This window comes from Monocercomonoides exilis (genome assembly GCF_001643675.1).
Source record: "Monocercomonoides exilis strain PA203 chromosome Unknown scaffold32-1190040, whole genome shotgun sequence".
In the NCBI taxonomy this organism is placed as follows: domain Eukaryota; phylum Preaxostyla; order Oxymonadida; family Polymastigidae; genus Monocercomonoides; species Monocercomonoides exilis.
Window position 1 is genome coordinate 271,008 of NW_027150577.1, and position 27,720 is coordinate 298,727.

General features: G+C 38.3%; 7 protein-coding genes across 7 annotated transcripts; 5 read left to right on the top strand and 2 right to left on the bottom strand.

The window, feature by feature from the left end:
- Positions 1–407: 407 nt before the first annotated feature.
- MONOS_5358 (uncharacterized protein) lies at positions 408–1,232 on the top strand (the record flags this gene model as incomplete). Its single annotated transcript, XM_067875497.1, has 2 exons — positions 408–412; positions 650–1,232. 2 exons carry the CDS (start codon positions 408–410, stop codon positions 1,230–1,232), a joined length of 588 nt encoding a protein of 195 aa, XP_067724583.1.
- Positions 1,233–2,488: 1,256 nt separating this feature from the next.
- Positions 2,489–2,992, top strand: MONOS_5359 (uncharacterized protein; the record flags this gene model as incomplete). The annotated part of the gene is made up of 1 exon (XM_067875498.1): positions 2,489–2,992. The coding sequence occupies one exon, from the start codon at positions 2,489–2,491 to the stop codon at positions 2,990–2,992; it is 504 nt and encodes a 167-aa protein (XP_067724584.1).
- A 771-nt stretch (positions 2,993–3,763) lies between these two features.
- On the top strand, positions 3,764–6,034 carry MONOS_5360 (uncharacterized protein; the record flags this gene model as incomplete). Its single annotated transcript, XM_067875500.1, has 3 exons — positions 3,764–3,928; positions 4,338–5,340; positions 5,418–6,034. 3 exons carry the CDS (start codon positions 3,764–3,766, stop codon positions 6,032–6,034), a joined length of 1,785 nt encoding a protein of 594 aa, XP_067724585.1.
- Positions 6,035–6,580: 546 nt separating this feature from the next.
- On the bottom strand, positions 6,581–7,600 carry MONOS_5361 (uncharacterized protein; the record flags this gene model as incomplete). The annotated part of the gene is made up of 2 exons (XM_067875501.1): positions 6,581–7,033; positions 7,250–7,600. 2 exons carry the CDS (start codon positions 7,598–7,600, stop codon positions 6,581–6,583), a joined length of 804 nt encoding a protein of 267 aa, XP_067724586.1.
- A 154-nt stretch (positions 7,601–7,754) lies between these two features.
- On the top strand, positions 7,755–8,207 carry MONOS_5362 (uncharacterized protein; the record flags this gene model as incomplete). Its single annotated transcript, XM_067875502.1, has 1 exon — positions 7,755–8,207. One exon carries the CDS (start codon positions 7,755–7,757, stop codon positions 8,205–8,207), a length of 453 nt encoding a protein of 150 aa, XP_067724587.1.
- Positions 8,208–12,291: 4,084 nt separating this feature from the next.
- MONOS_5363 (uncharacterized protein) lies at positions 12,292–12,591 on the bottom strand (the record flags this gene model as incomplete). Its single annotated transcript, XM_067875503.1, has 1 exon — positions 12,292–12,591. One exon carries the CDS (start codon positions 12,589–12,591, stop codon positions 12,292–12,294), a length of 300 nt encoding a protein of 99 aa, XP_067724588.1.
- A 4,287-nt stretch (positions 12,592–16,878) lies between these two features.
- Positions 16,879–25,535, top strand: MONOS_5364 (uncharacterized protein; the record flags this gene model as incomplete). The annotated part of the gene is made up of 2 exons (XM_067875504.1): positions 16,879–18,052; positions 18,452–25,535. 2 exons carry the CDS (start codon positions 16,879–16,881, stop codon positions 25,003–25,005), a joined length of 7,728 nt encoding a protein of 2,575 aa, XP_067724589.1. The 3' UTR covers positions 25,006–25,535.
- Positions 25,536–27,720: the final 2,185 nt, after the last annotated feature.

A 27,720-nucleotide genomic window follows, 5' to 3' on the forward strand; every position in this document is an offset into this window, starting at 1 on the left:
ATTGCGGGGAGACTAAATTGGTGATGGAAATTGGGGAGGAATAGGGGACGCTGGGATTAAGAAGGTTCAATGTTTCTGATCTCATTATCTCTGATTCTCGTTACAGTGTTGCTTCTACAACTTGGTCCTCATGCACGTTCGGCTTTGTGCATTTCTCACAGGCGTTAGAAGAAGAGGGATACAAAGACTTTCCGAAGGAATTCAGTGATTGGTCCCAGATCTGTGCTAACATTTTTATAAAGTTGAGAGATAAAGGTTTGCCTCACACATGCCTATGCACCACGAGATCTACGTTCTCGCTTTTTCCCAGAATCAGTTACAAAGAAAACCTGGGACAAGTCACGTTGATAGAGACATTATTCCGCTCTTTTCATCGATCTCGCATCCCAAGGAAACCTTTCTCATCCATGTGGTCTCCTTCAATTGTATTTGACTATGATAATCGCATGCCTTTAAATGAGAAATTATCTTTCTTCGATCTGACCGTTAAATGCATAATCTTGTTAATCATTTTCACAGCATGTCGCTTCCGCGAGATGGAAAGAATATCGATGAACCAATCCGTTATACAAGAGGACTCCATCCATCTATTCACAAATTTGAAAACGACTCTCACACCCTCATAAATAACTGTTCCAATTTTGAATAGTGCTGACGAAAAGGTTTGCCCAGGAAGAGCCGTTAAGACGCTTTACTGGAGAGTTAGGATAACTCATGAAAATAGAGACACATTTTTACTCAATACGGTGCATCATACTCCGCTTAAGACAGAAGGAATACATAAGTTAGCCCGCCTTGGAATAACTCAGATTGAAATTCCAGATGAATATCGACCTAACACACTCAAACATGCAGCAATTTCAGCACTGTTGTCCAAAGAAGTGCCAGAAGCAATGGTGGTGAGGCACGCGCGAATGTCCCCAAACTCACACACTCCAACTGGTTCGTTCTTCAAAGCAAATTTAGCTTCAAGGATCATAGATACTTTATTGTCAACGTGCGACAACAGGAAGCTTCAAAGCCAACTGTGCTCGCAGGACAGAAAAGATTATGCTCAATCAGCAGAAACTTCATCATCAAATTTTCCAAAGGCCTCTGAAGGAGAAACAATATTCCCCAACAAGGTTGAAGAACCAGGAGAAGAAAATTGTGATAAAGAGGGTAATTTTGTGGAAAGAAATCGTGAAGGAGCGGCTGCAATTCTGGAAACTATAATTGGAGTCGGAGCTTAATATGCAAGAAGGAAATCCCAACTATCTTACTCCCAAAATAAGGATGTTTTGAAGTTCTAAATTGTTCTCGGCGAATTGAAACAATTAACAAAACAATTTTTAGAAAGTTTTTTCATTTTCAAATATCATCACTGTAATGATAAAAATAAAAAAAATATTTCACACTTTTGAATATAAGTAATTCTTTTTGAAAAGTCGCAAATGTTAAATTTTCAAATAAATTAAAAATTTCATATATTGATCAAATTTCGGTTCCCGCTTATGCAACTTTACAGGAATGTGTTAAGCAGCATTGTCAAATTATATATTCTACTTTCATGAAGTAGCATGAGAGGAAAAAGAAGTTTAAGCTAAATATGTAATTATTGGTATATTTGAAAATTAATCATTTGCGACTTTTCAAAAAGAATAACCCATATCGTAATGGAAATAGCGAATTTTCAATCTCATCTTTTGAATAACAAAAGACGAGAATTTTTTTCCAAACAATTTTTTTGTTTCTTTTGTAATATTAAGATAAACATCAATTTCTAATATGAAAATGATTTTTTTTCTTTTCGAATTTACAAAAAACAAAAATATTATTCTAAAAATTTATTTTTATGAAAATTCATAATAATTCAAATATTGGAAAACAAAGTGGGTCATTCTTTTTGAAAAGTCGCTGTGGATCAAAAATTTGTCCCATGAAAGTTATTTCAAAAACACTCCGTTTCCATTATTCAAATGATTATAACGAATTTTCACAGTGATGTTTGTTGGTTCATAACAAACTTCTTTTTGATAAGAAATACGTTTTCATAAAAAATTATATATCAGATTTTTTGATCAAAATTATAATATCAGTTTTTCAATGAAATAGTGTTTCGCTTGATTGAACCACTTTGCGATTGCTAATAAATACAATAAGCAAGACATGTATCGATTATTTTTCCTGATAAACTTGATTTTCAATGTTAATTCGACTTTTCATTTGAATAGAATTTTTCATTTGCATTATGCACATAAACTTGACATAAATGCAAAAACTGAACACACATATTCGATGCATCTGAAATTATGATAAATTTAGTGCTTTTCATTTTATTTTAACAAATATATTTTTTTTATTAATTTATTATTCAATCATGTTTTTTGAATTGAATAGTCAACAGTTGATAGCCAACAATTGTCTTTTCTATAACAACACAAATAAAGATCAGAATTTGGGAGCAATATCAGGATGTTGAAGTGTAAGTTCAGAGAATGGAGGATCGATGATGCTGTGTATTGGGAATGAAAATGAAGTGAAAGTGAAAGGTGGATCTTTTGATGGGTGCTATTGCTCTGCATCCGATGGTCTTGGAGGAGGAATCTTTCTTAGATTGCTGAGTGAAAATCCCAATTTTCTGATTTCTTCTTCCTTTGGCACAAACACTGCTAAATGGGGAAGGGACATCTTCGTCATTTTACCCAATCTGGAAGAAACTGCAAAATCAGAGAAAATCACATGTGTGACAGCCTCTTTGGATTCTTTTGACAAGGTTCGAGGATATGACAATGGAAACAACAGTGTGGCCATTCCTCTGTGCATCTATCTCCTCCCCACTCCAGAAGAAATTCATGTGAGCAACACCGAGGCATCTGACCATTCTCATTGTGGAATTGTCCAATTCACTTGTTTGACAATGAAGCATTCCATCAAACGTCAAACTGGAACAAAGAAAGTTGTTGTGAATGGAATGATTTTGATGAGCAATGAATTGGAATTTGCTGGATAGAAGCATGAAATCCGAGGAAATGATGAAATCAGTGGATGGACGGTCTCTGTTTCAAGTTCAACAATCAATTCAGCAATGATAACAACAAGAATTTAAACGGAATAATCAAAACTCATCTTCTTTCTTTCATCTTCCCTTCCTCTTCACTCCATTTTCAATGTCTCTTCATCATCATCTCTTCTTCCTCCTCATCCTGCTTCTCTTCTTCTTCTATTCCAAACACAAAAATATGCACATTGATCTGATAGCGAAACTTCAATACACTTGCATCCCTTTCACCATTGTTATCTCATGCATTTGCACCACAGCACCGTCCCACATGCAGCCTACAGTATCAAAACCACAAGTTCAGATACACTTTTCTCCTTTAACTACCATATAATCATCATCAAGTCCATATCTTCTTTTAACAGATTCTTCGACTCCAGAAACTCAAGCAGCACTTCTTTCTCCGCATCCTGCGACATATATCCCCTGTCTCTCCACTCTACCACCTGCACCCTCCCTTCTGCTTTCACCCCACCATGAGCCCTCACTCTCAGCTGCAACACACATTCGACTATAGAATCATCAAATGCACTGGATATAGAACAAACACTTTTCTCAGCAAGAAGTGTAACGCCCAAGACTACGGAAGAGTGCCATCATGCCTCAGTGCAATACTTTATGCACTTTTCGCACTGCCACTTTGCAGCGTGATCGATTCTGGCGCTTGCATCAGCACCTCTGCGGACCTCTGCGAAGCTGTCGTTCTCATCATCACCACATCACATGCATACGTCCACACCTCATGCATCTTCTCTTACTCCACGTACTTCATCGCCTTCCGCCCTTCCTTATTCACCTCCCACTCTTCGCTCACAACATACAAAAACTCCTGCACAACCTAATGCTTTATCTCCACTCGTTTCCCCAAGCCATTCAACACCAGCCCTTGTTTCCTCTCTTTCCTATTCCTTCCTCTTCCTCTTCCTCTTCTTCTTCTTCTTCTGTTTCTTCTTCTTCATCATCATCATCTTCTTCATTTTCTTCTGTTTCTTCTTCTTCTTCTTCTCGTTGTCATTCATTTTATTCTTCTTCTTTTTCTTCTTTCTCTTCTCATTCTCCTTCTTCTCCTCTTCCTCCTCCTTATCCAAATTCATCATCGTCTTTTTCCTCTTCCTCTTCAACATCCAACTTCTCCTCCCACTCTGCCTCTTCCCATGCTGAAGTGCTTAACAAGACTCAAACTCTTTCTTGTTCTCCATTGAAGCTGATGCAATACATATCCCCAATCAACCCTTCTTCTCTGCCCCGAGTTCCTTTGCAGCCGTCTTCTGTTCCGACCCGCTGGAATTCGAGTGAGCTTTCGTCGTCTGCATCTGTCAACCGCTTCTCTTCTGCCTCTGCTTCATTCAGCACATCCGAGAAGAGGCCTGTTCAGACACAAACACAGCAGACATTCGATGACGTGAGGCTGGTTGTGCAGACGAGAAAAATACTCCCAACAGCTCAGAATGCAAACTCTGTTGGTAATGCTTCGAGTAATTCCACTTATTCCTCTCAGACCTCTTCTGCTTCGAATACTCAGCTGCAGTCACCCAGGCAGCCCAATAAGACACTAATTCATGTGCCTGCCACTCCCACTCGCATAACAATACAAACAGTTAATGAACCCTCGATCACTCCAACACGAAAAGGAGGAGAAGATATCCAGTTGCAGTCTGCGAACTCTGCGTTCAGTGTGATATTGACAAACAAGACGAAAGGATCGACAAATCTGACATTTGCAACTCAAACTACTCAAAAGCCACTTGGAAATTTAGGGTCTTCTTCCTCCTCCTCCCCTTCTTCTTCCTCTTCTTCTTCTTCTTTTTCTTATTCTCCGACATTAATAGTTTCCGCCTTTGCCTCTGTCTCAGCCACTGCCCTCATCTTCCCTGCACCCGCCATCACTCAAACAACCACGTCAATAGCGCGCACACACTTATCAACAGCTCACCGCTCTGAGATAAGCACCTCAAACACTCCATTTTCTACCACTTTTGCGTTAGCCACGCTTCGCTCTTTCTTTGATGACACACCGTCTTCTGTTTTTGTATCACTGTTGGCTCCGACGATTGTGCTTGGGGGATCTTCAACTGCATCCATTGCATCTTCTTCTTCTTCTTCGTCTTCGTCTTTTTCCCTTTCACCTTTATCTTCCTCTGCTTCTTCTTCCTTGGGCTCTCTGACTTCTCCAAAATCTCTCGCTTCCTCCTCTTTCTCTGCCCTTCTTTCCTTCTCTCAGTCACATCGCAGCAGATGTCTTCATCCACCTCACCTGGCCCTGCACTCACCAGATAATTTCAGCCTTTATCTCAGTCTCAGTTTCAGTTTCAATCTCAATCTCAATCACTGTCTTCCTCGCAGGACACGAACTCTTTCCTCACACGCACATCCTCAGCCACATCGCAGCAGTCTCTCACACAGGAAAGCTCTCCCTCGCGTCAGTCTCAATTGGCTCATCCAGGAAGCTTCCAACAATCTGCTGCTGTTGCAGCCCAAACTGCCTCATCAAACTTGCCAGCTGCAGTCACTTCGTCTGCTATTATCTCCACCACTTCCTCCTCATCTCTTTCATCAGCTATGTCTGCGCCTCTTTCCTCTTCCGCAACTTATGCGCCGCAGCTTCTCCTTGTCACATACTCTTTATCTTCACACACCTCGTCGCAGAAGCGCTTCTTCCGTTCGCCTCCTCGTCTGTCCATATCCACCACTCCTCTTGACGATGTGCCACCTCCGATGCCTTCGTCACATTCGTTGCACAAGTGCTCTTCTTCTTCGCATCAGGAGATGAGGCGGTCGATGGAGGTGCACAAACACTGTAAGGCCAATGATACAAGCACATCGATGAGCAACTTGTCAGAACACACGCATTTGATATACTGTTCAAAGCAGGTGCTTCCAGAGATGTATGCGTTGAGGCTGATGAAGAGGGAGAAGAAGAGGAATGTGACAGATGAGATATTTGAGATGAAGAGGATGATGAGAAGAAGGAATAGACACTCAAAAAAAAAATAGAAATTGACGAAGAAAAGAAGTGGAAGAAGAAACAAAATTGTGATGCAGATCCTCTGCTGCCATCTTCAATACCATGGGAGCATCCATCGGAACAACCACTGAGAAAGCGTCGTCAGTTAGAAATGGCGTACGAAGCATCATAGCCGCGTAAACCCATCGTCTGTACAGCATTCGACTGTCTTCTCTAAATAAACTCCTCTTCTGTCCCAAGCCTCTTGTCTGACGTGTTGAATGAACCCGCCTCCCCTCCTTCTGCACCTCAGCCTCCATTCACTCACCCTGCCAAATCAGCTGTTTATCCGCATCAGACGCCCCATCAAACACACACTCAAACGCATGCACTGACAGTGTCGCTGAACAATTGCTCAGAATCTCCTTCGCTTTTCCTGCTCCAGCTCCTTCTCTGCTCTGCCGTGAAGCTTCAATTCTTTTCTCCGTTGTGAACTTCACCTTCGCTGAATCATCTGTTCTCCATCACAACAGTCGCTGTCACTCCACAGCACAGCAGCCGCGGCTTCATCTCAATGTGCGCATTCGCATGGCGGATCAGCTCATCTTGGTTATAAAAATACCACAAGCTGGCTCGTGCTCCTCTGCTTTGTACATGAAACGTTCGACAAGCGCACAAAACTTGTCTGCCAAGTCTTCTACAATCGTGTGCTTCATCCATGCCACCCCACTGTTACATATAGGACCAGAATCTCGCACAGCTCCAGAAACGACTGCTTCTTCGGTGTTGTGCTTCTGCTGTTTTTCCGTTCGTTGATTCTCGACGCTGCACGACTTCTTGGCTGCAGCATCTTCAGCTCGTCCAGCATCGTCACCGACTGCCCATCTGCAATGCACCGCTTCATTATCCAAGCGCTCCCCTTTCGCATCGGCACACAGATCATCAGCCCGCCACCAGATTAAACAGCAACGAGTTTTCAGCTCTTCTGCCTTCGCTCGACCTCTCCTCCCCTTTTCTTTTCTTCTTCTTCTTCCTTTCGTCGTCCTCTTCTTTTTTTTTCAACAAAACAAACAACTTTCTTCCCCAGCTTCCTCATCGGATTTGTCTTGTTTCTCATTCATCTCCAAACCATTTTTCGACATTTCCACCTGTACCTCATCTTTCTTAACTCCATCTGAAGTAATGCCCAAAGACCCATCTGCTGCTTCTTCTTCAACTCTCCTATTCCCTTTTTAAATGCCATTGGACGGAGAAGAACTGCACACTTCTGGTTCAACTGAATGCTGCTTGTCTGCACCCACCTCAGCATCAGCCTTCACAAACCTCAGCCCACTCAGCCCAAGCGCCTCTACAACCAGCGGCACAATCGCTTCTTCCAGCTTCCCCTGGTTCTCTTTTATTCTCTCCACAAACTCTCTGTGCGCTGTCAAATACCCGCCTTTCTCCTCATTCCCATCACCTCCCTCTCTCCCTCCATCTTCTTTTCCCTCTTTTTCTCCATCTTCTTCTCCCTCTTTGCCTCCCTCCTTGCCTCCCCTTTCTCCTTCCTCCGCCTCTTCTCGCTCCTCCAGCACAGCCTGCACAATCGCTGCATGAGATTGAACAATATCCTCCATCCTCAGCTCCGCAGCATCCAGCCCTTTCTCCACAATCTCCCCCACTTCACACACTGCAACCTCTCACCCCATCACTTCGTCGTCCAGCTTCACCATTAATTACACTTCTCCAACGGAAGCAGCAACTTGTCTAACAGATCGCAGATCGAAGGGAATGCATTCACATCTACCGCCGCAAAGATCCGCTTGCTCCCAGACTTTGTACCCGTCGACGCTGCAAGCAACGGAAGCGTCCCCACCAGCGGAACCGAAATCATCTCCGAAAGCACCACATAATAGATGCACATGCACAACACCCCCATTCATCTCCGCAAGCCGCGCCACAACATATCACCGCAGCGTCTACAGCGCCCGAGGCGATAGCAGCAGCTGCAGCGACAGCGGCATGTGCCTCCCATACACTCCAGCCTCCTCAGGCACCACAATCTGCAGCCGACTCTCGAAGTCGTCCATCGCTGCTGCAGAAGTGTATGAAGCCATCACCGCCAAGGCATCCGAAGGGTCAATCGCAAGCTCCGATAATGATGGCTACTCATTCTCTGAAGATTTTTTCTCTTCGCTTCTCCGCCTACTGAATGGAGAAGAAGACAAAGAAAACAAAAAGTAATGAGAGAAGATATGACTGCTGTGCTGCCCCGGACACAAGAAGGTTGATGAGAAATTTCCCATCACGTCAGCCAGAAGTTACACCAGAAGCACATGCAATATCTTCATTCTTATCAGAATTGTTTACTAGCAAAGAAAACACGATTTTTTATGGAATTTCAAATGTTTGAAGAAGGATATTTTTCCATTATTTGTCAATATTAAATGAAAGGGATAAGGAAAAGGCACATACTGAGAAGTTTGAAACTTGTTGAAACAGATTGTTTGAATTAAAATATTTGAAGAGACTGAATTTTTGTGTTTATCAAAAACGGAGATTTATTGAAAAAATTATATATCAAACTTCAATTCTTTATAATAACATAAATAATTGTCTATGTTAACAACTTTTTGAATAACTTTCGATTGTTACGAGTGAAGTTTTGATGAATTTTTCATGTTTGATAATTTCTAATAAAAAAATTTAAGAATTCAAGCAAATTAATTTTGTTTGGTTCACAACAAAAGAAAATAATAAAAACTTAGATAGCATCCATAAATTCATAACGAATATTCGAACTTATGAAATGAAATTGAAGAAATAAAAACTTATCTAACATTTGATTCAAATAGCTCGTAAGCAATAGCAAACAAAAGAAAATTCTATTTTATAATAAACGTTCGATATGTTATCATCAGACTTATGAAATGTTTTTCTATGATAAGATGAAAAAACTGACAATATAAAATATTTGTCAATAAATGATGGGAACGGAATGATCACAATTTTTTGATCATTTTTGATCTGATTTTCAGATCAGTTAAACGGTTGCGACTTTTCAAAAAGAATGACCCAAGTGTTCTGAAGAGATAAAAAATAACGAGAATTTAATCCACAAAGCACAAACTATTCTTTCAACAAAGCAAAAAGAAATTTTTTTCGAAATCGAATTAATAAAATTCAAAATTGAATTACACTCAAGCTCGGTAATTATCGCAATCCATTTTGCTCGATTTTTTGTGATTATAAATTAACTTGGCAAAAACCAAACCATCTTTTTCATAAAAAAATTTATTTTTGATTAAAAATATGAACTCACAATTACTATGAAAATCCACACATTTGCATCGATTTTTCAATTTATTATGTTTTAATGAAATTTATTGTTAACAATTGTGAAGAAAATAACAACTTTCTTTTTTCCAAATATTTCAAAATTGATTGTTAAGTACCCATAATTTTTTTTTATTATTCACGAATTTTGTGCGATTAAAACTTATGAAATTACACATTAAAAATGCCAAATTTTTTGATGCACGAAAAAATATGATTATAAGCAGTCTTGATTACAATAGAAATGATTAATACAGAGCTTCATTGTATTTATTTTCGAATTCGAACTATTTTTTGTGAATTTTGCATATTCAATTGTGAAGTTTTTGGAAGTCCAACGTATTAATTAAAATATGAAGTTTCGTATTACAGTCATAACCGGATATTATCACCTCAAATGTAGTCACATTCGTTTTTAGTCACATTTTCGTGTGTAAGCATATTTTTTGCTTATTTATCATTCATTTCCCATCTCATCTAATCACAGGGCTAGATGTGTAAAATCACATTTTATTTCAATATGGTCTGTTTTTTCATTGAAAAATCGACTATATGAACAAAAATCTCAATTTTTTGATTTTTAAAAACACTGTTTAAATAAGTCAAAATAATGTGTATTTATGAAAAAAATTGTTCAAGCAAGTGAAAAAAGTGTATTTGTGTAGAATTTCCATAAATAAAAAAATCGACCCAAAATTAATTATTTCAAAAATTAAAATTTATTTTTTTCTGTGTAAAGCATCATCGTGTATAATCACAATCGGATATAGTCACAAAAAGTTGTGCAAAACCCAATGTGTTTATATCCGGTTTTTACTGTTTTTAAAAAATGAAGTGTCAAGCTGTACAATAAAGTTAAACTTTGTGAGAGGGTTTTGATATTTTATAGAAATAAGAGTATTTTTGCAATATCCATCCTGTAATTCAAAAGGAACTTTTCAAATATATTTGGAAATCGTTATTCAGGGTTTTGTCAAAACGGAAAACTTATGTATAATTGGCTCAATTTGAGTAATGAATGGCAAAACTGTAGTTTATTTACCGTTCAGTGCAATTTTTGAATGAATAGTTAATAGAATAGGATAATAATTCATCACATTCTTTTTCTCTTTAATTGAAGATCGAAACCATTCAGTTCTTTTTAACATTTCATCTGAATAATAAAAAAATAAGTTGTCAGACTCTTTCAGCGAGAGAATTTAATTTGCAAAAATGAATTTGATTTTTCATTTTAAAAAAAAACAGCTATCATAAAAAAAAAAAACTGTTTTTTTTTCATTGATTTATCCCATCGAACAACAAGCATCGCTTCAATTCTCTTTGTCTAAAAGGCATTTTTTCTATATTTTCACACTACAATAATGAAAACATCATGTTTCAATTTTGTTATTGATAGAAAAACATTAAAATAATGACAATTTTTTTCCTTTTGTTTATTTTAAATGTTTATTCATATTATTATATGGTAAGATGTAACATATTGGGTCCCGATTTTTACTGTGAATTATAATCAATATTTCACCAAATTTGACACATTTGAATATCATCATTCATCGAATGATAATTTTTGTTTTGAAAATTTTTGATTTTCATTGAAAAATCCTATTTGAACGTAATTTTTTTAATCATTATCACTCAATATGTGGGACAGATCCATTCAAAAAATTTTCTGGATAATGAAAAGAAAACTTTAAAGATGATGAAATATCTACAGATTCTGTTCACAAGAATAAATTAATATTTGATTTTTTGATTAAAGTTAAATAAAGAAGAAAATACGTTGGAGAATGAAGAAAAATTTTTATGTATCTATAAATATTTAAAAACTCTGGTTTAATTTTTGGTCATGAAACTATAATTCACAACTAATTTGTTAGTCGTTGAAACATAATAACACATTTATTAATCGAATTTTCAACAATGAAGTATATTATAGAAATAATTCAAAATGATTTCTATGAAAATTTTCGGATCCAATAAGTTAGACTTTACCATTTTATATATTAATATCATATTTGATCAATCAAATTTAAAGGAAATGATTTGTTTAATCATGAATAGATACAATGAGAATAGAAAGGCTTTATTCGAATAAAAATAACTTATTCAAATAAACAAAGTTTATTCGGTATAAATTATTTTTATTCGAATAAAAAAAATTAATTGGTATAAACTCCGGTTTTTTGGTATAACTTTTTTCGAAAAAAATTTTTTGTGGTATTCAAAAATATTCACTTGAATCACATTTTTAAAAAGCACCTAAAAATTAATTTCTTTTTATTTTATTTATTTTGGAAAAGTAATTTTATCTTCAAGATTTTGTTTAAATGAATTGTGATCAAAATACATTGAATTGTTTTTGTTAAATGAACAATGATAAAACTTTTTCTTTTATTCACCAATGATATAAGCAATCAAAATAACTTGCAATTAGCTGCAAATAAAAATTCATTATTTCACAATGTTTTTTATTCTTTTTTTGTTTATTTTTCTATCTGTATTTCACATTTATGATCAAATAGAAAAAAATACATCCAATTGCAAAAGGAGAAGTTATTGAATGAACTTCATTTGGCTGAAATTGTTCCAGATTCCTGATTATGCACACTATTCTCCCTTCTGCTTGAAACACTATCAATTACAGATGATGATGTTCCAGTTGTTTTTGAGTCATTCCATTTGCACGGAGAGAAGAAATTTTACTGATCGTCTGCAATCTTCCGTTTCCTTAACTTTTGCAGATACCTTTCACTTTTATTGACTACAGCACTTCGAGAGCGATAGAACCCAATGAACGAATTGTTAGAGGAGGAAAATGAAGGAATGGACGATAAAGAAGAAGAGCTTATGTTGAATGTGCAGAGGGACTTCTGTGTGAATGAAGAGGAGTGGGTGGAAACGGGCGAAAGTGCGAGGGACTTCATTGGAGTTCCAACAAGAACAGAAGAGGCAGACAACTGGGTGTGGTGGAAGGGAGAAAAAACGGGACAATTTAGTAGGAGGCTGTGGTGCTTTGAGTGTGCAGCTGGGCAGATGAGAGTGTGCTGTTGAACGAGTAAAATGTCTGCTGTTGTTCATCTTCATCATCACCTCCTTCTACCCTTCCCCTTTCCCTCCTCCTTCTTTCTGTTGCTGCACGTGCGAGTCTTGTGTCGAAAGCATCAATTTGCGATGTGCAAAACTCGTCTTTCTCATTCGTCTTAGTCTTTACATTTGGCTCTTCCTGCTGTCTCCCTTTCCTCTGCTCGGAGCTCAATTGGCTTCTGAAATCCACCTTCTTTGCCTCTTCCATTTGAACTCGTACTCCTCTCTCTTCGCTTCTTGGCAGAGAAATAAACGGATAGGATGAGTGCGATGTGCCTGGCAGCTCCTTCCTCTTCCCATTTTCATTCTTCGCTCAAATCACATTCACCACATTTAGCACAACCTGCGTACGGAAGCCGTCGAAGTATTGAAGAAGAGCGAAATGCTCCTCTGGGGAAGAGGAAAGCAGTTCAGAAGCACATCCAGTTATTCCACAGAAGGCTTTGACATCGATGAAAATACTGTTAAGAGTAGATAAACTGAATGAATTGATTTTTGGAGGGTATTATCAAGCTATTGATAAAACAGCTTTTGTACATTTGAGGTTCGTTGATTTGACCAATGTTAAGTCAACAAAAATGACATTGAAGAAATTGAAATGGAGCTGAAGAAGAAAATAGCCACAAAGTTGAAGATGTCACAGTTGGTGGGAAATGAAAAGACGAAGAAGAAATCAAAGACATGGAAGAAGATGAAGAAGCAGCAGATGAAAAAGAAGAAAGAGAAAAAGAGGAAGAGGTTGAAAAAGGAGAAGGAGAAGAAGGAGAAGAAGGAGAAGATGACGAAGAAGAATAAGGTGAGGAGGTGGGTGAGGAACAGTGTAATTTCAAAGGCAACAGAGAAATCTGTGGGGATTGAGTAAAACCAGATTTTCCATCTTTGGCTGCTGAAAGAAGTGTCCGTCTTGTCCTGTCCACGAAATCTGAGCGATTCTAAACATATAGCAGAAAATGAGAGAATGCTGCACAAATGAGAAAAATGGTAGATTGGAGATGAACATAAAAGCTGAGCTCGATTGCTGCATGTATCCTGCTGTTTCCAGAGTGATTCCGCAAACATATTTTGCGATGGACTTCTGATAGAGTTGTGATCGATCCCCACATGCCCCGCCTCCAGTTTACCAGAAGATATGCAAAACAGCGTTGTTGGAGACGAAGGAAGCGAACTCATCCCAATCGCACTCACCGTCTTCCCTTTCCCAACAACAGAAATCTCCTTTTCCCCAACACTTATTGTCGCCCCTTCACTCACATGCCTCCCACCCAGCACTGTGATTGTCGAGCTCAGTTGAGCCATGCTCGACCCCACTGCATGCCCCACTGTCTTGCAAGGTGCTAACTCACTCATCCCACACAGATTGTTTGCGTCATTCCCACTCACCCCAACATATCGATCCTTCATCCCTTCCTTCAACCATTCCTTCTTTTCTGTATATTGATAACCATTATTATAACAGCACACTCTCGTATCATTGCAATTCGTTGTATATGATTCGTAGAATGGATTGTTGGATGAAAAAAGTTTATTTCCATCAGAAAAATACACATCATGACCAAATGGAGTTGAGTTAGTGCATCTGTAATCGTGGAAGAAGAAGAAATAACAATAAATGTTGTAACTCAGAGCTATTTGTTGGTATGGATTAAAATACAATCCTCCTCCCCAAGCTACTGCATGACTTGAAATAAACTGAACGCTCCTCATAAAAATTTTCAGGAATCGTTACACAATACATCCCTCCACCATATGAATTTGTTACTGAGCATGAAGTGAAACTACTGTCAAAAACACATGCACTCTCCCCTTTGCCATTTTCTTCTCCAATATTGATTTCAGATTTTGATATTTCTCGAGAGGGAAAGCTTTTTCATAATCTGCTTTGAATGTTTGATTTTCTCTCAAATCTGTGAATATATTCTTTGAATAATTATCTGATTTCTTTTCATTTCCTCCTTAATAATTTCTTCTTCTTTCATCGAGTTAAAATTCACCCTATTTTTAGCATATCAACATGCCATATTCAAATCTTCAAAAACATAAAATTTGCAATTCGTTATGAATCTGTGATTTCATTCGATCTCAAATGCTGTTATTCAGGACAATATATTAACATTTTTTTATTTGTGACCATAACTGCTAGATAAAATTTTTCAGAATTGAATTTCCATGAATATATATTGTTTATATATCATTTTGTGTTCATGTTTTTCAGCACATTCGAATTGATGAAAAGGATCATAAAAATTTTTGTAGAGGGATTAATTGGAATAAACTTGGTCTTTCTGGAATAAATTTTTTTAATTCGAATGAACTGGTGTTTTCTGGAATAAACTTTGGTTATTCAAATTATTATTTTTATTTCAATAAAATTTACTTATTCCAATATTATCTAATACCATCTAAAGAAAGTTTCAAATAATACCCATAAAAATATTTTGATAATCTTTACGAAATGGAAAATAAGAAATTTGAAGGATATTTGAAGAAGATACAATAAGAAATCGGATGCCATATAGCAATTTGGATTTTTAAGCATTTCATAAGAAAAGCATAGATTTTAGCGTGCTATGAATTATGAATTTGAATTATTCGGTATTTTTTTCATATTGCAAAAATAAAGATAATATTTCTTTTGCATACGTTTTATAATAAGAAATTTCAAGAATGCACTTTATTTGCGCTCCGTTCGATCTTGGAAGGCAGAGCTCTACAGCTTTCTGGCAGTCTTTGCACATGCACTCCATTTCGTAGAACAGGGGTGAACACGAGGAATAGAGAATAATTTTCATTTTACTTCAATTCAATGAAATCGTTGGAAAACAAACCGAAAAGAATATCAACAAATAGAACGAAGAAAGCCATCATCAAGCCATCACATCGCTTTTATGAGTCACAAAGCCTCATTCTCATTCTTCACAATTCAGTTTAACATCATCACCGCCCGCATCATTATTTTCAATCAGATTGGAATATCATCTAACGCATCCGATTGACTTCGAGAACAGGCTTCCAAACATCATTTGGGGCGAAAAGAACTTCCCATCAAACGGGAAAAGACATCTGATAAGGAGCATCAGCACATCTGGAGCTAGGCAGTATCCTCTATTCTCTCTATTTGATTGCAACAAAAAGAGAAATAGGCAAAGAGATCTGAATGAAATTCCTTCTTCTGATTCGAATTGGGCATTGAAGATAAAGGGAGCTGCAGCCTTCGATTTCAGGGGATGCGAGCACATGTCTTTGGGAGAGTTTATAAAGAGAACGAGAAAGAGCAGAGCGATCTGCTGGAGAATGCTGGAAAATGGAGACAAGGAGCCTCTCTGTCTCCTTCTTAATGCACTTCATCTGGATCTTAATCAGCCACACAACCTCTCACATTCGATACGACAAGTGATCTACCAAAAGAAATGAAAGATTACAGAGGGGAAGAGAACAGCAAATTTATTGATGATGCATTTGATGCTTTTGCTCAATCAACAATTTTGCAAACACGGACAGAGTCAGGAAACAAAGGGGATGGAAATCAAGATCTACAAAAAGATAACCGCAAGACAAACCATAATGATGCCATTATCTTTGAATTCTTTATGAGGATTGAAAGATGAACCAGCGGAAAATCGACAAGAAAAAGGCCCGCAGGAAGATTTCACACAATTTCATTTGAACAACAGGTCAAATGGTTTTGTAACAGAATGCAAGTGCGATGAAAAGAAATCAGGCCAATTAAGTACGTGGATCACAACATGCCGAAGGGCAGCTCCAATCTTTTTGGAAGTCTGAAGCTGAAATGAAATTGATTCTTGTTGATGATTTCTGCAGCTTCCAATAAGCAGAAGTTTTTCTGGCTGAAGCTAAAACGGAGCGAAGAAGAGTTAAAGATTTTGAGAAGTTATTAAAAAGACTGGTGCCATGAAGATAAACGGAATTCGAAACAGAAAAGGGAAGAAATTATTAAACCACCTTGCTATTTTTTCGAATAGTTCTCAAAGATTTGGAGCTACAAACAGAAAAGAAGCAATGAAAAGCAGAGTGAGAATATTTTTGAAAATTGTACAAAACTTCTGGAGAGGGCATTTTGCATTGGTGAAGAAGATTAGGGCTTACCTGCATTTCAAAAGGCTACGAATTAACAAAGTATCTGATTCATTGCTTCTTTTAATCATTATTTAAATGAATAATTGTTTGTTGCTTTTTTTTAAATAATACTTAATTGACAGCTTTTTTATAACTCCGTTTTGATTTTGTAATTTCGCTGTGAAGAGCTTTGAAACCGAAAAAAAAAGATGAAGGATTATTGCAAACGCAGGTCTTTCAGAAAAGATTTCGCTTGAACATGAGTTGATAGTTACAAAGCTTCTTTTTTCAATTTTTATAATAAAAACAGAAACAACATAATAGTCGTCAAGCGGGAATATATGTCTTATTTTCACTTGAAAATGTTGATCAAACCCATTTCAATTTTTATTACAGGAAAATCTTGATTTTGAGAGTTCACATGAGATGGCTATGTGTTGTTCTGTTTTTTGGACAATTTTATTGCATCGCACAGCAACATCCCATTCAGTTGAATGAGCCGCTGAGTGCGCCAGGATTGTTGGAACAAGTCAAGCTCCACAAATTAACATATTCAGATGAAAGCTTTTTGGATGGAAAGAGCAACTCATTATCATTATTTTCCATGAACTCTATCTGGTGCGCAATGAATACAAGCATTAAATTAATGAATGCATCACTGGAAATCAGAAAAGGGGGTTTTATAACAAAAGAGCAAAAACACATTGTGCATCTGGAAGGAGAGTCATTACTTGTGCTGAATGACTGCAAGACCACTTTTGCTGGGCACTCGCAGAAAAGCCCAATTTGCCACCTTGGTGGGAACATCCATTTGCGCAATATGTCGTTTTGCACCACCGATTACAAAGCATTTTCAAGACCTCCAGTTGTATGGTCGCCAAGGAATCATTCATCAGCTGCGGGGAATTGGAATCTGATTGTGGAAAATTCTGCATTTTCGTGCTTTGAACTGAAGCAAGGATCATTTTTGCACTCAGAAAGCATCTCTTCTGTTTTTCTCGTGCAAACGCTCTTCTTCAACATCTCCACCTCTACAACCAATGAACAATCAAATATTTGCACAGAAAGTGCCTCTTCATCGAAACTAAGCGGATGTGTATTTTGCAATGTGGACGAAGCGATCTATGGGGGAATTGTTGCTTCGATGAACAGCCAACAAACACAGCTTTTCACAACCAACTGCTCATTTGTGCGATGTTCACATTCTTCGAATGCTCGCAATACATCAATTCATGCTGACATTTCAACTTCAACCTCTTTCATCTCAACAGATTTTGAGAGCTGCTCAGGAGAAAATGGTGGCGCAATAACAGCAGATAACAAGCCGTCTCTTGCCCTTTGTATAGTTGACTGCACATTCAAGAATTGCACAGCAATATCCAGAGCTGGAGCAATATTTGCCAACAACATTATGTGCGTGAACATCAAACGATCAAACTTCTCTGGTAATTCGGCTGCAGATAGAGGCACGACTGAATTTTTAAATGTCTCGACTGAATTCTTTATTGGAGATTGCAAATTTAAATCAGGAAGAGCAACAGTTAAAAATCATGCATTTATTGTTACAACATATGTTGGAGCAACAAGCTGTGAATGTATCTGTCCCAATGAACACTCTGAAAATTGTGCAAATTCTTCAAGTTTTTTTTCAACAAATTTTGGAGGTTCATTATCAAAGCGAAAAGAAACATGGCATTCAAGGAATCAGAAAAGAAATGACGAAGAGGGAAGTTTGGTTGAGAGATGTTCATTTCAATATGGCTCGGTCGCAGGAGATGGAGGCGTTGGATCGATTCAGCATTGTAAAAGTCCTTTTTTAATGAAGGAATGCGACTTCCAGCACAACAGAGCAAATGGTACTCTTATTGGATGCATCGAATTTTTTATTAGAAATGGTTTTTTTCTTCCAAGAACATGGTTGTCTTATTGCTATTTTAACAACAATTCTGTTGTTGGGGGAGTAGGAATCGACATTTTTTTTCATTGTTCTTCAGATTATGATGTGACTTCAGAATTGCTTTTCAATTGTTTCACATCAGAAAAATCTTCAATGAGCGTGAGCGATAGTACGAATGATTTTTCTGATTGGATTGGAGAGACTCTGATTGAAAGATATGTGAGCACATCTGGCTCAGACAATGAGAGCATGTGCGGAAAAAGTGAATCTGATGCATGCCTGACAATTGGATATGCAACAAGCCAATTTGTGAATTGGATGGATTGCAGCATTCTGCTTCAGGGAGAGAGCTTTGAACAAGAGGATACAACAATTGAGGTGGGAGATAAGAGGGTTGAAATCAGAGGCAAAGGAAGGACAGCCACAACAATCAGCTCTCAACTTTTGGAGAATGAAAAAGAAGCGCTGTGCTTGGTGAGTGAAGGCCGAATGACGATGAAAAGTCTGACTTTGGTGAGGGTGTGCGGAGAGGAACACCATCAGATGCAAAGCATGATTGTGCTGAAGACGGAAACAGGAGTTGGGAGAATAGATTTGAGTGATGCGAGGATTGAGGGGAAAAAAGCAACAGAATTGTTGAGTTTCAGTGCTCCTCTTCTGAAGGCAGAAGGAGGAGAGATGAGTCTAAATAATGTGGAATGCACGTTGATTCGCTCTTCCGTTCCTCTTTTGTCTCTTTCAGGTGGAGGTTCTCTGGAGATGAAGCTGTGCAACATCCACAGTATCGAGTCAGTCGGTGACTGTCCGAGTGTTATTGATGGATTATCATCAAAGGGGATATTATCGTGCTCGGGGTGTGGTTTTGAAGGCTGTGCAGCAAGTGTTAGCAAAAAAGGCGGATGCATGAAATTCGCTGTGGATGCAAATATTGAAGCGATTTTGCTGAATGACACTTCGTTTAACGTATGCAAAGCCTCGATAGAGGTGGATGGTGAAACAAAAAGTGGAAGAGGGGGTGGGATATATTTGGATGTCACACTTGGATCAGGGATAAAAATTACAGAACTTCAGTTTTCTGGAAACAAGGCTATATATGGGCGAGATATCTATTTTGTGTGTGAGGATCTTCGGGTGAGTGCTACTCAAGTGTTGTTTCCGTTTTGGAGCTCGATTGAGAACAAAGAGAATTCGCTGTTCGGGAGCGATCACCAGGTGGCAAGGGGATGTGATGTTGATCTGTTTGTGTTTCTTTCAGGATTTTTGGGGAAAGAGGTGTATGTTGGGCAGAGCGGAGAGGATGCAGCATATTGTGGTCATGTGTTGTATCCGTGCAAAACACTGAGTGAGAGCATGAAGCATTTGGACTCTGTTGAGGGAAATGGAATAATTCTTGTGAAGGAAAATGGGGTTTGTGGAAAGCAGTTGAATATTTCTGGCGTGGTTGTGAAAGGGATTGGATCTTCGGAAGCAGTTGGAATGGAGTTGAGCGAATCACTGAGTGGGAGTGAAAAGGATGTGTTGGTGAGTGAAGCAGACGCAACATGGGAAAGTGTGGATTTGCTATTTCCGAGCTTGTTCATATCTCCAGAAGGAGTGGAGTCGCTGCTGAATTCACGAGATGGAGTGCTGAAGATAGATTCCTTTTCATTTTTGAGCTTGACACCTCAACAGAAGGTTGAGTTTTGTCTGGTCAAGGCCGATGATGGCAGTGTTGAAATGATGAGTGTGAAAGTGATTGGGAAGCAGGGAGTTCTATCATTTGCGAGCTCTCCGTTTGTGTGTTCATCGAGTGCTGGGGAATGGAAAATGATTGGATGTATTGTGGAAAACGTGAAAGTTGAAGGAGGGAGCGTGCTGTGCATCTCTTATTCACCTTCGCAAGGAGAATGCAAGGTCTTGATGCAGAACTGTACGATCACTTCTGTTGAAAACACTAATGGTGAAGCGTGTGCGCTGAGTGCAATGTCGAATGTCCAGACGACAATGACTATTGATCTGAATGCTGTTGTGTTTGAAGGATGCAAATCCACAAAGTCGGAAAGGGGAGGGGGGTTGGGAATGAGCATGGGGAGTGGCAGCAGCCTGAACGTGGTGAATAATTCACAATTTGGAGGATGTGAATGCAGTTCAGAGAGTGGGAAAGGAGGGGGAGTGTATGTTGAATGCAAAAGCGATGGAGAGGATTACTTCTTTTCATCAGTTGGATTTGGAAACACAAACAAAGCGAAACAAGGGAAGAATGTTTTTGTGATGAGCGACAAGCTGAATTCGAGTGTGAGCATGCTGCACTTTGGAGAATGGATCTGTTCATGGAAGGATGAACAAAATGTGTTTGTGGGAAGTGATGAGCATTTTGGTGAGGGAGTGGATTTGACTCTGTTTTTGTTTGAGCATTTTGCACAAGTGATATGGGTATCATCAGAAAACGGATATGATGCGATTGGCTGTGGGGACAACAGAGTGATGTGTGGGACAGTTGGGTTTGGGCTGGGAAGGCTATCAAGAGGTGAAGGCGAAGGGAGCCAGAAGACGCTCACTCTGATGGATGAGAACTGGATGAAGGAAGAAATGGAGCTTGATGGTCATTTGCTTGAATCGGGATTGGAAAATACGAAGACGACACTTATTGTGGGAGGTGAGATGATTGGGAGCAGAGTTGAAGCTGTGCTTGTGAGTGGGAAAGCGAGGTTGAAGGTGCTGAGCATATCGCTTGGAAGTGCTCTTTCCGAAAAGAAAAGTGTGCTATTTGCAGTGAATCAGCAGAAAAGTGAGTTGTGTGTTGAAGGATGTGATTTTGTGAAGCAGGATGGGGCATCGGGGATGAATTATAATCTGATTCGGCAGAGCTCAGGCAAAGTTGATATTATCGAATGTGTGATTGATGAATTAAAGATGGGAGCTTCTGCTTTTGTGGTTTGTGATGGTTCATCTGATTTTGGAATGAACAGGACAAAAGTGATGAGAGTGGAGTTTGAGGAAGGATGTGTTTTGGAGATTGAAGAAGGAAGCGAACAGAATGGAGCAGATATGCTTGGAGTTGCAATCGAAGGGTGCACTTTCTCTTCTATTCAGCAGACAGGAGTGGAAGAAAAGAGAAAGCCTTGTATTGTTGAGTCGCATGTGTTGAGAAGTGAGTATTCTTTCGTTGTGCTGAACAGCTCGTTTGAAGGATGCAGCTCTGGAGAAGAGAGAGAAGGAGGAGTGCTGCATTGTGGGTATGAGAGTGGGATGAAGTTTGAGATCAAAGACTCGAATGCAACATCGTGCAGCGCAGTGAAAGGAAAAGGAGGGTTTTTGTTCTTGGACTGTCGTGGGGAGGGAGAGCTTGGGTTTTTGCTGAACAACACGCTGTTCAGGAACAACATGGCTGTGAAGGGGAGAGATGTGTTTGTTGTGTGCCACTTGATAAGTGCACAGATCAATGAGCGGCAGTTTGAGTTCGGGATGGAGGAAGGGGTGTACAACAGGACGGATGCGCTGTATGGGAGAGACTCTTCGCTGGGGGAGGAGGACGAGGATATCAACCTGATTGGATATGTGCTGTTTTACCGATCAGACACAGTTTATGTGTCATCCACAAAGTTTGATGAAACAAGGATGTGTGGGTCTGTGTCTGCTCCTTGCCGAACAGTGGATGCTGGGAATGGGCATGTTCAGGGAGAGTATGACAGGAGGATATTTATTGAGGGATGCGTGCCGATTGAAGGGAGCATGCGAGCAGAGAATGTTGTGCTTCAGAGAAAAGGAAAAGGAGAAGGGATGATGCTGCTGAGGATAGGAGCAGAAGACGAGACAGAAAGTGTGATCAGTTGCAACGGAGATGTGACACTTCAAGGGTTGGGCGTTGTGTTTTCTGAGGAATCACTGATTGGCAAGCAGTCGAGCTTCCTGTTGTGCGAAGAGAATGGTGAATTATCTGTTGCCTCGTGTTCATTCGGGCAAATGAAAGTGAGCGAAGAGAGAAGTGACAACATGTTGAGCATTCAATTTTCGGTTGTGAAATGTGTTGGTGGAAGTGTTTCGATGAGTTCTGTGACTGTTGAAGGATTGGCATTTGAGAAGTCTGTTCTTGTGTTTTCAGATGGTTCTGCTTTGAAAGTGCAGGGTTTGAGTTGCATTGGTGCTGCGTTTTGTGGGAGTTTTCTTGCATCAAGAGAATGCAAGATAGCCCTTGATAGCATCAATCTTTCGGGAATCGTTGCTGAAGCATCCATTTTTGAGATCCAAAGAATGAAAAGTGAGTTGGCATTTGAGAAAATAGTGATCAAAGATGTTGAGCTGAGGAACGGAAGTGTTATTGATATGTTCGAAGCGAAACACGAAAGAGAGCAAGAAGAGGAGAATGATGACCCAGTTGCTGTGATAAGCGTTTCTGAATTTGCAAACATCACATCGAGTCACTCAGAATCGGCAGTCATCAAATGTGATGGGTTGAACATAACAATCAAATTTGCAAACTGCTCTGTGAAGGATAACAGAATGATGAAGGAGAAGGGCGACGAGTTTTGTGTGTCATTCTGCAAAATGGTTGATTTGGATTTATTCCTTTTTGAAGGGCAAAAGGAAAATGTTGGGGAAGAAGAAATCGAACAGGCAACAAAGAGAGAGAAACTGTGCATGTGGAATGGATCACTTGTTGACACGACAAACAGCACGATTTGCATGAAAAACTCGGATGTTGCGAATTCGGGGAAGGGGGGAATGTCCATTTTTGGTGGAGAAATTTCCATTGAAAAAAGTGAGTTTCGAAACAACAATGCAGAGGTGCAGGATTATGGGTCAGCTCGGAGGAACGTGCTGTGCACAGGAGCAGGGGAGCTGAACGTGGTGAGTCTGAAAGGAGGGGATGGAGTGCTGCCGAATGGATCGCTGTGGATGCTGAACGATGGGTGTGGTGTTGAAGGGATTGCAACAGAGAGAGAATCGCTGTTTTTCATCCCAGTTGTGGAAGAGGCGAGGAATGCAACAACATCCGATGGGAAGACAAGCATCACGCTGACTGGGAGACTTCTTCTTCCTTGCAATGTTTCGTTGCGGATGAGCTTCAGGAATGGAAGAGAAGAAGTGGTTGAGATTCATGGGATTGATGAAAGTGAAAGCGTGTCAGAGAATGAAATTGTTGCAGTTGTTTTTTCATCTCAGATGGCATCAGCGGAAGAGGAGACAGAAATATCCGTGAGCCTTCTGTTTGGAAATCCATCGTTTCCATCAAAAACCGACTCGTTCATATTGAAGAATAGAAGCGACCCCAAACAAAAAGATGATGAAAAATCTGTTGAAAGTGGAAAAGGAGTCAATTCATTGTGGATTATAATTGTCGTTTCTTGCATTGTATTTATCGTCTTGTTGTTGATAATTGTTGCTGTGACTATTAGGTGGAGAAAGCAAAAGAGAAGGACTGAAGAGTTGGAAGTGATTGTGAATGACACAGTGAAGAAGGACCCGAAGGCATTCGAGATGGTGACGATGGAGATGTCACCCGAGGAGCAGTGGCGGAGGGCTGAGAGGGAGGCAGAGAAGAAGAATGAAGAGAGGATAAAGAAGAGAGTGTATGAGAAAAGCTTGGGACATTCAGAGTCATCAGAGCATTTGTTGAGTGAGAGTGGCTCAACAGAATACATCTTGGGGAAGGACTCAGACAAGATTCCTCAATGGATGCTGGAGAAAGTTGACGAAAAAGAAGAGGAGGAAACAAGAAAGCAGACTCCATCGCCATCCATTTCATCTACTTCAACCACAGATACTTCAGACACAGACACAACATTTGTTCGAGGGGAGGATCTGTGTCCAACCACCTCATCCATGTCGAATCTGGTGGATGCTATGGCATGTTCATCGCCTCACGAAAAGTTGATTGTGGACTTGAGGGATTCACTTTTCATGCTGCTGCATGGAAGGAACAAGACAAAGGAGATGGCAATCGGATCCTTGAAAGAGAGGGAGATGACAGCTGCTCAGATCCTGTACTGGGTGGCCAATCTCGCACTCCACTCGTTTGAGGATGAGGAAGATGAACTTCCCTCTTTATCAAACCTGAGTCCTCACATAATTCTATTCTCCGAACACATGGTCATCTGCATTGCCCTCCACTCCGACTGCTCCTCAGACTCAGACACTTCATCCACTTTTTCTTCCACCTCGACAATTGTCACCTCTTCCTCTGATGTTTCTGTGAAGAGCGAGAGATTCTCAAAATCACCACCACCTTCGTCGGCCTTTGAGGATGAGGATAACTTCAAAAAAGAGTGTCTGCGGTGGAAGGCACCAGAGCTGCTGATCAACAAGAAGATGGGAGCGACAAAGGAATCAGTGGCATTCTCCATTGGCATGATGCTGTGGGAGTGTCTGACACTGGATATTCCGTTTGGCGAGCATGAGGCAGTAATAGCTGGAGACAAAATTACAAAAGGTGAGAGGCCCAGCTGTGATGCAATTCAACGCTCCAAGCATTTGCCAGCAATTGTTTCGTGTACTTCTGGGAATTCTGGTGATAGGCCCACGTTATTTGATCTGAAGCGTCACTTTATAAAGTGCTTCCCAGCAAATGCAGTGCTGATCACAATTTCAGATGCCATTATTGATGAAGAAGAATCAGACGATAAACAAATTGCAAGCGGAAACAATGAAATTACTGGGCAATCAGATAATTGAAACAGGTTGATTTTGTAATTGCACATTTCTGGAATGACACAGTGTTTTCAAAAAGACAAAAGAATAGCATGTGCATTTATTTCAATGATTCAACGAATAATTGATAAGATTAACCATGACGAAGTTGCTTTTCAATAAGATTGAAATCATTTTGATCATATTGAAAGAATGGGTTTTAGACAATGTGTTACATCAAAAATCAGAAAGTTCTCCATGATTGTTAGCAAAAGTGGTATTATTCCCCAATTGTTGAAAAGATATGATCACTTCTTGTTGAATATGTTCCTCATTTTGTTTGCTCGGTGAAAATGGCATTTGTTTGCTTTTTGCCAATGAAACATCAGATATATGCAGGCTTTGCTCAAGCTCGTGTTCAAAATACAAATTCTCAAAAGTTCTGTTGTTTTCGATACACATTCCAAAACTGCTTGTCTTGATTTCTCAAGGGTGTCAAAATAAAAATTGGCATTTCTTGCTCAGTCACTTCACATTAAACTCAATTCCAACAAAATAATAATCGAAGTTCTCAATGTTTTCAAAGGTTTTTTTTTTTTATTTAAAATAATGCTTCTTCCGTCTGTTCAACAGTCCAGATTCTTGAATGAAAATTCAATTTGTCGAAGAAAAACGTGAGTTGTTGAATAACTGAAAAGAAAATGAACTACAAGAACAAGAAAGTGCACCAAAAAGCATATTTGCAAGTGCATAACATCTCAACACCCAAAGCAGGTTGACACAAAACAACAAGAAATTGCATTGTCTGCGGTTGTATGCTAACGCTGCTTTGGTTCTGAGGCATCAGCGTTCAAGCAAGCTGAAAGAAATCATCGTACTTCGGAACCTAGATACTCACAAATGTCAAACTGCATTGCAAGCTTTGAAGAGAAAATTGATAAACAGAAATGAAATAAAAAGGAAAGGAAAGGAGAGGAAAGATTTTTGAAACTCGTTAACAACATATTTTGTTTGGTGAATTTTCTGAATGAAGTAAAGACACATCGTTCACTAAATCCATGGCTAAACGATGTAATTCACAAAAAACAAGACAAAATGCGCTTGTAGCAACTGGAATAAAATGAATATGAGTTTATCAACTTACACCAGATTGTTTCTGTAAGACTCCAAGTTCATTGCAAGGTTGTAATAAATAGGGTGATTTATAAACCCGAACATTTTCATAAACCAGGTTATTTTTTTTGTTCATTGAAACAGAATAAACACAACATGAAAATATAAAAAGCAAACATTTACACGTTTATTTTTCTATTTTACGACAGAATTAAAATTTTTTTGTTTCAATTTTTGTTTTTGATGAAGATCAAATGAATTTTCAATTTATTATTGATCATTTGTTTTGCTCATTTTTAACCAACTCTCTTTCTTTGTTTATTTTCAATTGCAATGTCATAAAACATTCATAACGAAGTTTTGTTATTCGAAATGTTTTATCTTTTCATCTATTTTTTCTATTGTTTTTCTCGTTTCATCATTTTTGACAAAAAATATGAAAATATGAAAATTCTGAGCTGCACAATATTTTTTCTATATTTTAAGTGATGCGCATGAAAAGAAAAATATGTGCACAAAGCATTTACCATGTTAGAATTTTGTGAAATGTTGTTGCTCAAAAAATACACGTCAATTTTTGAAAATGATAAACATGCTTGTTTCATATTAAACAAAACTTAAAATGACTAATTATTAAGAATACCAATGCATTATTATCTTATTTATACGTTATTGTTTCAAATAAATCTTGATATCAAATAAAAGCATAGATATTTTCATATTTTCATATTTTTTGTCAAAAATGATGAAACGAGAAAAACAATAGAAAAAATAGATGAAAAGATAAAACATTTCGAATAACAAAACTTCGTTATGAATGTTTTATGACATTGCAATTGAAAATAAACAAAGAAAGAGAGTTGGTTAAAAATGAGCAAAACAAATGATCAATAATAAATTGAAAATTCATTTGATCTTCATCAAAAACAAAAATTGAAACAAAAAAATTTTAATTCTGTCGTAAAATAGAAAAATAAACGTGTAAATGTTTGCTTTTTATATTTTCATGTTGTGTTTATTCTGTTTCAATGAACAAAAAAAATAACCTGGTTTATGAAAATGTTCGGGTTTATAAATCACCATATTCAAATAAGACTTGCTGCTTTTGTTTGTCAACATTTATAGGGCTATGATTTTATCTTGATCTTTTTTCTTTGTCAAAACCTTATTCTTTTTTGTCATGCTTTTAGCTTTGCACAAGCCTGTTGGGGGAAAAAAATAATAAGAAACTTTTGTAATATATTGATTTCCTTATATTGTATTTTTTTCCAATATTTCATGTGTAATAAAAAGATCGAGGATGATAATAATTTTATGTTTTGATCATCGACTTGATCCTTTTCCAGCAAATATTAGTTATCAGAAGTTTAAAGCTTCAATATCATTATGCAACATTTCTTTTTTATATGATTTAGTTGTTTTAAACTTTCTCAACTTGTTTTTTTAACATTTTTTCTCATTTCACACATTTTCCAAAAAAAGCATGATTTCCAAAATAAATGAACTTTTGTTTAGAAATTCTTTGAAACAAAATAAAAATAAATTTGTAATGAAATGATATCTCAAAGAAAAAACAACTAAACATTTGTCTATGACGAACAATTTTCAGATCATAATTTTCACGTGACATCACATTTCGCTTCAAAT